Source organism: Lactuca sativa, chromosome 4 (assembly GCF_002870075.4).
Source record: "Lactuca sativa cultivar Salinas chromosome 4, Lsat_Salinas_v11, whole genome shotgun sequence".
NCBI classification, from domain to species: Eukaryota; Viridiplantae; Streptophyta; class Magnoliopsida; order Asterales; family Asteraceae; genus Lactuca; species Lactuca sativa.
Window position 1 is genome coordinate 374802884 of NC_056626.2, and position 9076 is coordinate 374811959.

At 32.9% G+C, this 9076-nt stretch overlaps 1 protein-coding gene, 1 long non-coding RNA gene and 1 pseudogene across 3 annotated transcripts; all 3 read left to right on the forward strand.

Annotated features, from left to right (window-relative positions):
• Nucleotides 1-426: 426 nt before the first annotated feature.
• Nucleotides 427-2830, forward strand: LOC128133343 (uncharacterized). Of its 2 annotated transcripts, none has more exons than XR_008231979.1 (6): nucleotides 427-752; nucleotides 840-889; nucleotides 1002-1145; nucleotides 1572-1643; nucleotides 1719-2177; nucleotides 2651-2830. It is a non-coding gene; the product is annotated as an uncharacterized LOC128133343 (long non-coding RNA). The 2 variants fall into 2 exon arrangements; XR_008231980.1 differs by having other exon boundaries at nucleotides 2655-2830.
• A 457-nt stretch (nucleotides 2831-3287) lies between these two features.
• Nucleotides 3288-4577, forward strand: LOC111884918 (40S ribosomal protein S19-3-like). Its single transcript, XM_023881213.3, has 4 exons — nucleotides 3288-3446; nucleotides 3716-3806; nucleotides 3894-4077; nucleotides 4417-4577. Exons 1-4 carry the CDS (start codon nucleotides 3363-3365, stop codon nucleotides 4490-4492), a joined length of 435 nt encoding a protein of 144 aa, XP_023736981.1. The 5' UTR covers nucleotides 3288-3362; the 3' UTR covers nucleotides 4493-4577.
• A 3098-nt stretch (nucleotides 4578-7675) lies between these two features.
• Nucleotides 7676-8678, forward strand: LOC111884926 (40S ribosomal protein S19-3-like; annotated as a pseudogene).
• The last annotated feature ends 398 nt before the right edge of the window (nucleotides 8679-9076 follow it).

The window sequence follows — 9076 nt, forward strand, 5'->3', positions numbered from 1 at the left end:
CCCGGAACCGGATAACCCAATTATGTCATTTTTGTAGTATCATTAATACAAAATAATTCTTATCCATTGAGGCAAAAAAGTAATTCATTTTAAAAGATAATCAAAGTTGTTAAATATAAATCATAAACCAAAGTTCATATTTTGACTATCAACATGTTAATATTATTTAAAATCAAATATTTTCAAAAGATATATCATCACTTATGTTCAAATTGTTTTACAATCATGTATTCACATTCACATTCACATCATATTATTTTTTTTTTTTGAAAAAAAACTACAAATATGATTTATTAGCATGTTACCTCCAAGAAGAAATTAGATAGTTCAACAAATGTCTTAGTCATCAAAGTTGTTATGACCAAATCATTTAAATATTAAGTATTTTTTAATTTTAATATTTCGGAACCTGGCATTGATCATTAAAGTTGCAAAACCTCTTCTTTCTTCACCGATATCCCCTTTCTCTCTACATGATCTGATGATAATGATGATAACGAGGGAGACTTAACTTCTTCTCCACGCAATGCCCAATTATTTATGGAAATGATTCATATTTTTATTTTTTTTTTCGATTCCTTATATGATTTCACAGTTTATGCGTTTGATTTTGATAGTCGGTTAACAATTTTTGGTACCCTTGTCAATTTCTAATCTATTTGTCCTATTATTCTTATTCTATTTTCAGTTTCAAATGGAGGAGCTTTGTTTGGGGATTAAGTGCGTCTAATTTTTCCTCAAATGCACCTGAAGTACGTACTCAATATCTTTAAGGTTTTATGGTTTTGCTTCAATATTTAGGTATTTTTTAAATCAATTGATAATTTTTATGTATTAAGATAAACAAGAATGAGGAAACTGAACTCTAACGTCAACTCGGTTGAACAGGGTAATGATTTCGAATTTTTGCTCTTAAACCTTTGATCTTTAAGCCCTAAATAGATTTGTAATTCTATTTCGTTAGCCTGTAATCATGTGAAGAATGAAGTTTTTTTTACTAGGAACCATTTATAAATCTCAAAAAATCAGCAAAAATCGGATATGATAACATGAATGGAGGAGCTGGTGGCGAATTGTAGATGACGACGTTGGCTACGGGGTTATGGAAAACAATTCCTATGAATATGACATGTCTCCATCAAAAGGTTGAGTGGAGCAATGATTTCATTTGAAAGATCTTATTTATTTATTTCAATGTAATTTTCCATGTTTGTCTTATAAAACATCGATCATGCTATAATTCTCTCATTAAGTTTCTTTCTATTGATGGTTAAGTAGATAAGCTTATATAACTAAACATTTGTATCCTTTGAAGCGATTTATCATTCATAATTCTTTAATCCAATTTTAGTTTTATAATTCTTAAAAGGGCTTTTGCAAATTTTACATCAGGGCAAAAACTCAGAATTTTTGTAAAACTTGATAACCATGATAAGGGATTTCAAAATTTTTTCTGTGCTTTAATCCAAGGATGCACCATTAGCATATTATCTGATCAGGAGGTATTTTTTTATGTTTTCATTATTGGGGATTTCAAATTTTTGTAATTAAACTAACATGTGGATTTATAGGGAGGAGATCCGAAGGATCAATGCAAATGATTCAAATAGAAGATGTAAAATAAATTTTCAATCAGTGCTTAGGTAAAATTAGACATTTTACCTATATCACATTATTCTAATTGTTGAAATGTGACTAATGAATCAAATTCTAAGCAGAGAGAAGTTTTTCTTGATCAATGTGTATGCAAAAGACAAATCTATTATGCCTCCGAGGAGGTTCTCTGCTCCCACCAACTCAATGGCAAGCCATGTTTCTAAATTGACAGCAACATAACTCCAATTACAAGAAGACGCATTCCGCCACTTTTTGGCGACTTTCACTTTCAACCCGATTCACCGCCTACATGCCCTTTACGCCCAGTCATTCCGAAGAACACTTACCCCCCCGTCTTACCGCGGCTGCTGGCACGGAGTTAGCCGGGGCTTCTTCCTCGAGTCTTGTCATGATCGCGTACTCGACGAAAGAGCTTTACAAGCGGCATTGCCCTTCTTCACTCATGCGATATTGCTGGATCGGGCTTTCGCCCATTGTCCAAGATTCCCCGCTGCTGCCCCCCGCGGGAGTCCGGGCAGTTTGAGATGTAAATCATTAAGCCAAAAGAAAATTCAAATATGGTAAGCTTTGTATTTATTTCCCTAACATAATAACCTACTTGAATTTTGTATTTACTTTTTTTTCTATAGACGGAGTGTAGGCAAGAAATAACAACATAATTTTCTTTATTTTTCTAATATATCACTGCTTTCATATTTTATTCTTACACCATTGTACTTCCACCTGATTATAGCATTTTACATTCAATATTTTTTTTTGAAATATTGTATACTTGTGTGTATCTATGTATTTATGGATATTTAAGTTTTATTTATGTGCATCAATGTTTGTATTTATGTGTATTTGTATGTATTGAGGCATAAATTTGATTATATGTTAATAATATATTTTTTAATTTCACAAGTTATGCCTTTGCATCATAATATTTTAATATAAGTTTTATGTTCCGTTGGCAGTTCTTTCCTTATAATGATTTTACAAAAATGTTGAGGCATAACTTATTATATATTTATTAATGTCTTCATTGGTGCAGGAAGATAGCGAGAAGAAAGGGAATGCAAATCAGTTTGGATTTAAGGAAAAACTTTTGACAAAGGTTTATGAAAGTGAAAACCAAATCAGGAGCTTCCAATGTCTAATTCGTCCAACCAAAGCTATCAAAGTGAACGAAAATGAAGAATAAGAGTAATTCAGGATTATATATATATATATATATATATATATATATATATATATATATAACAAAAAGATATTTTATCACCCAAACGATGACCTTTATATTTTTAGCCAAAAATAATAAACCAAAATGGGGTTATATTTTTATGCAAAACAATAACGTACTTATAGTATTGAATCAAATACCAACGTTCTTTAGTTATTCTCCCAAAAATTATCATATTTTTATTTTTATTTTAAAAAATAACTAATATAATTTGTTTTTTTAACCCAAAACATATAACTATTTTTAAAATATTTTTGCAAATCTACCACTAATATTACAATTTTTAAAATTTCAATTTTATTTACTGTAACACCATGCCTATTTTGTGTTTATATGGACATCAAAACATTTAACGGCTTATGGATGGGCCCAATACTTGTCTAAAGAGCTGCTGGTTCGACCACATACCCAATATGTCAAGATGGGCCAAAATGGACACACATAAATATTGATGATATAACTATGGAAGAAAACCTAGCCAATTGCTCTTCGTGCAGGTCTAAATCGCCTCAACGCAGCTACAATGGCGACAGCGAGAACTGTGAAGGATGTTTCCCCGCATGAATTCGTTAAGGGTTACGCCGCTCATCTCAAACGATCCGGCAAGGTAAAATCGACCACACTACTGATTTTAGGGTTTGTTGATCTAGAGTAACGGAGTGGCTTTTTATTTCCCTCACAAATGCATCAATCTCGAATTTTGTATGCTTAAAAATGAACTGAACTTTTGTATTTGGTGAACTTCGGCTCTAATTCTAGTGTTTTTTTAACTGTAATTGAATTTTGATTCTGTGTTTGGTGAAACATTACCCCTAATTTCTCTACTCTAATCTTTTCATGTACAATTGATCATCTTGGTAATTCTAATTTTCATAGATGGAGCTTCCAGAATGGACTGATATCGTGAAGACTGCGACTTTCAAGGAACTTGCTCCCTATGATCCAGATTGGTATTACATCAGAGCTGGTAAGTTCTTTCTATTTCTATTTTCACACAATTATCAGAGTGAAGAAACAGTTAAACAAACCCATATTTTACAATTCCAATTTGCAGCTTCAATTGCCAGGAAAATATACTTGAGAGGTGGTCTTGGTGTTGGAGCATTACAGAGGATCTATGGCGGACGTAAGAGAAATGGAAGCGCTCCACCACATTTCTGCAAAAGCAGTGGTGGAATTGCTCGCCATATCCTTCAACAATTGGAAACCATGAAAATCATCGATATGGATCCCAAGGGGTGAGTTTCAATTTTCTTTTATCTTTTAATCAATGCATTTTCTTGTTTCAAGAATCCATTTGTTGCTCTTGAATCTTGATCATATAAAGGCTTCATATATACATGTTGTTACTTGTTACTTACTTAAGGGACTGTTTTTTAGACCTGTTAAGGTTAATGTGTTAAGCATCTGATCTGAACATAATGACTTAATGGATTAAGCACTTGTTACTTAATAACCCTTTACCTATTTGCATTTTTTTCTATTTCCTCCCAGCTTCAATACTGTGAAATTTGTTTTTTTGAAATGTAAGGGTAAAATGGTAAAATTGTTTGTTTATTTTTTTGGTTGTGTTACAGAGGAAGAAGGATCACATCTAATGGTCGACGAGACCTTGATCAAGTTGCAGGGCGGATTGTGGTTGTTGCACCTTGAAGAATTCAAATCATTTTTGATGTTATGTAGCTTTATTATGAATCTTAACTTTAAAAAAATTTAAATCAAATTTTGTTTGAAGAAATCTTGTTTTCATTTTTGAGTTGTTTGTGTTTTGGTGGTATTTCTGAGAATTTGTGGATTTGGAACATGAGTACATGTAATCAATCACTTAACTACTTAAGCTCTAATCCTGATACTTGAATTAATACACTCCAATGAGAAATGATTTTGTAGGATTATTTGAAGAGTATGGAATTGAATACTCCTGATTTTTATATACATGTACCATGGTAGATGCCTTAATAGTCTTGTTCCACTCACTTAAAATGCATGAAATATTTATATATGTTTTTGTTTGGTGTTGCCATGTTATTTGTGTAGATGATCCAATAAGAAGAGATAAGATCAAAGTCATTGAAGATTATTTGTAATATTTGTTACTAGCATCTTGCAATTCATAGATGATATATTGTATGTTGACTATAAACAAATAACATGGCAACACCAAACAAAAACATATATAAACATTTCATGCCATTTTAAGCGAGTGGAACAAGACTATTAAGGCATCTACCATGGCCCATGTATATAAAAATCAGGAGTATTCAAGTTAATCTTTATAAGTTGCTTGTTCTCCTTTTCTTGCACCAATATGGATTAATTGGACACTTGAGACTCATCGTAATGTTCTTCACCCTGTTGGAATCATTTTAAGGTTGCTTGTTTGTCTTCTCACCACGCCCTAATCAGAGTAACTATGATACATTTGATGATATTTAACGACACCATATGCTTAGAAACAAAAAAAAAAAAAAACAATTGATGAAGAAAAAGAAAAGATTCTATATGATATGAGTGCGATATTATGATGCTCGTTAACCAATTCAAATTTGTCTCGTCTGCTTAACGCGGTATTCTTAATTTTTGCAACTCTACTTTATGTCAAAGCTATAGGTCGTGATATTGTTATTTTTACGGTAATACTTTATGTAAAATCTATAGATAGGCTTCTAACGAATGTGACTATCAACTTGTGAGGTCATTTGAGTCTATTTATAGACATGATTGATAGAAGATTATGACAAACTCATATTCTATGTGTGATTTCTCAACAACAAATATATCATAAGAAAGTAAACAAACAATTTAAAAAGCTCCCAAAAAGCAAGGATAACATCTTGAGAGATATGAAGTTTTAATAAGCCGATAATCACACTTCCCCGATATAAATATATATTCTTTAGACACCAACTTAAAATGATTCCAAAAAGAACTAGAATAACATATTGAGGGATATGAAAGTGTTAAATAACACGATACACATACTCTCCCTATAATGAAGATAACCCGATAATCAAAACACACATTCTTGAATGGGATCATCTACAGTAATACCGTTGTAACAATCATCTGGAAGGCATTATGGGTGTTCAATATAAGATGATGAAGGTCCTGATAGTATCAATGTCGTATCATTTTTTAAAATTTATATAGTAGTTAGTTAGATGTGGAGAGGCCCGTATCCTCACTTTCCATCGTTTCTATAGATTGTACCAATGTATATTTTCAATTATAGTATTATTAAACTGCTACTTGGCTGATTTTATGTAATGTTATACAACATTTTGTTATATAGCAATGTATAGTAATTTATGTAAGACATTTATTATTAAATAAGACACTTGTTTATTGCTAAATAATGGACCGAAAATGTACATACAAAGGAACAAGAAAATTACATTAGGAAGATTATTGTTGATTGATAAATAACGAATGAACTACTATAAAACACCAAATTTGTTGAAGATATCTTCGCTGCCTAATAGGCATTCTTTACAATATTGTGGTTTTTCCTTATTTCATTGGAGGTATTCTTTTCCCTTTTAAGCTAATAACCGATGACTCTTATGACCATTTTTTGCAATGGATTAAAACCTAATGATGCTTAATGTGTATTCTTTGCACCATTAAGGCTTTTCTTATCCGAGCTTCTCTTTCTTCATGGTCGAAGATCATTATGAGTTGCTTGTTCATATTTTTCTATGTTGACGTTCATATTAAGCGCATAGAGTAATGGGGAAAAGGGTGACAAAGCACTAATAATCAGAATCGATCAATCAACTTAAGGGAATGACATATTTATGTGTTGTAGGAGAGATCATACCGATTGACCTACAATTTAAAGGTCCCTAATAAAGACAATACAAAAACTAGACACAAACTAAAGATATGATCTCCAAATATTTAAATAGATAGAGTCCCTAACGAGGCTTTACCGAGAAGAAATTATGGCTCCAATATGTATGTCTGAAGTTTACGTAGGGAACAAGCCAATCAGGGCCGGTCCAAACATATATGGGGCTCGGGGCGAAAAGAAAAAAAAGGTCCCCTCAAATACAAATATAATATAGATTCAGAAAAATATCATTACTCTTCAATATAGACGTTTTCAATTAGAAATAAAATGCAAACTAAATTGTTTATATTTTGAGCTAAATTGAGTTTCAACCAACTTTAGGCCCTAAAAATCATTTAAGTAATATATATATAGCCCACAAATTTTGGGCCCCCTGGAGTCGTGGGCCCTAGGCGGTCGCCCAAGTTGCCCTCCGTCTGGACCGGCCCTGAAGCCAATCAATACTCACAAAGAAACAAGTTTCTCGAGAACAAGTATTGAACCTTGTTTTGTGGGGTTGATGACTGTTTTATAAACATAGCTTGCGAAGAACAAATTTTAACCGCAAAAGTTTAGCGGAATTTGCTTTATTTCAGAATCAACATACATGTGAATTTACTATTGCATTTCTTAATCAAATTCTCATGTAGATTATGGCAATATGGGTTTGGGTCTAATTCTTAAAAATTCTTGTGTTTTAGTTTGATGGTTATTTATTTTTAAATTATGGCCATTTATAATTTTAAAAACACTAGTAGTTACGACCTAGACTTTCAAGATGTTTTCACTTGAAAGAACCTTATTTACTTTTTTCATCTTTAAAATTGTGAACCTCCAACTAAATGGCTTATGGGCTGACCCAATACTTGTCTAAACTCTAAATGCTCAATAAATCCACATGGGCTGAAAATTAAAAGAAGTAAGTATTGAATATAGAAGTATAGAACATTAGAACTACTAAAGAAAACGTAGCGAAGGACCTAAAGCTCTTCAACGCAGCTACAATGGCGACAGCGAGAACTGTAAAGGATGTTTCCCCGCATGAATTCGTTAAGGGTTACGCCGTTCATCTCAAACGATCTGGCAAGGTAAAACATCGATCACATTGCTTGTTTTAGGGTTTGTTTATTTAGAGTAATGGAGCAGGATTCCTTTCAATTTCATCAATCTAGAACCTAACATGATAAAGGGTATTAACTTACTTCAGTTCTTTGATAAAGAATTGATCTTTTCCTCGGTAAACTCCGAGTCTAATTCCCATCATTTACTAGTTAGAGTGATTGTTCTATTCAGAGTTTCAAAGAAAGCCTGTACAATCACTCTTTTACGCTTGATAAGGACTCTTGATTTTGTGTTTGATGAACTCTACCCCTAATTGCCAATTTTTGTTCATTCAAAGGTTAGGCCTTTTTAGTTAGTTTTTTGTTTTCACAACGTCTTATTTTATAGATGGAGCTTCCTGAATGGACTGATATAGTTAAGACTGGACCTTCAAGGAACTTGCACCCTATGATCCAGATTGGTATTACATCAGAGCTGGTAAGTTCTTTCTATTTCCATTTTCACGCAATTATCTAAGCGAAGAGAAGAAACAAACCCATATTTTATAATTCCAATTTGCAGCTTCATTTGCTAGGAAAATATACTTGAGAGGTGGTCTTGGTGTTGGAGCATTACAGAGGATCTATGGCGGACGGAAGAGAAATGGAAGCGCTCCACCACATTTCTGCAAAAGCAGTGGTGGAATTGCACGCCACATTCTTCAACAATTGGAAACCATGAAAATCATCGATTTGGACCCCAAAGGGTGAGTTAACAGTTAACAATTAACATTGTTAATTTGTTATACTGGTTTTCTCTATTAAGTTGTTCTTTCTGTATTAAGTTGTCTATATGTTAATTTATTGTTTTTGTTTTTGGTTGTGTTACAGAGGGAGAAGGATCACGTCTAATGGCAGACGAGACCTTGACCAAGTTGCTGGGCGGATTGTGGTTGTTGCTCCTTGAAGAATTTAAATCATTTTTGATGTTATGTAATTTTTTTTAATCATTTTGGCAAAAAAAAAAAAAAATTGATGTTAGTTTGTTTGTGGTTTGTGGATTTTACTTGGTTTTAAAAAATCTTAAGCTACAAAGCATCCAACATAGGGATGAGATTTAGAACCGGAAAACCGGACCGGAACCGGAATCGTTAGAACCGGAATATATAGAACCGGGTCCGGTTCGGGGTTTAAAAATTGGCTTTATCCGGGTTCCGGGTAATCCGGGTTTGGGTCCATTGGGTCCGAGTAAATTGGGTCTAAAATCCGGAACCGGTTTTTGGAACCGGAACCACTTTTAGGGCCGGAACCGGTTTTTGTGATACGTTTACAAGATGCATATCTTATTCGTTTCAACTCCAATTA

Coding starts and splice junctions, on each gene's coding strand:
- LOC111884918 (XM_023881213.3), top strand. CDS start 3,363: ATGGCGACAGCGAGAACTGTGAAGGATGTTTCCCCGCATGAATTCGTT. Junction 3,447..3,715: donor ATCTCAAACGATCCGGCAAG/GTAAAATCGACC, acceptor TAATTTTCATAG/ATGGAGCTTCCAGAATGGAC. Junction 4,078..4,416: donor ATCGATATGGATCCCAAGGG/GTGAGTTTCAAT, acceptor GTTGTGTTACAG/AGGAAGAAGGATCACATCTA.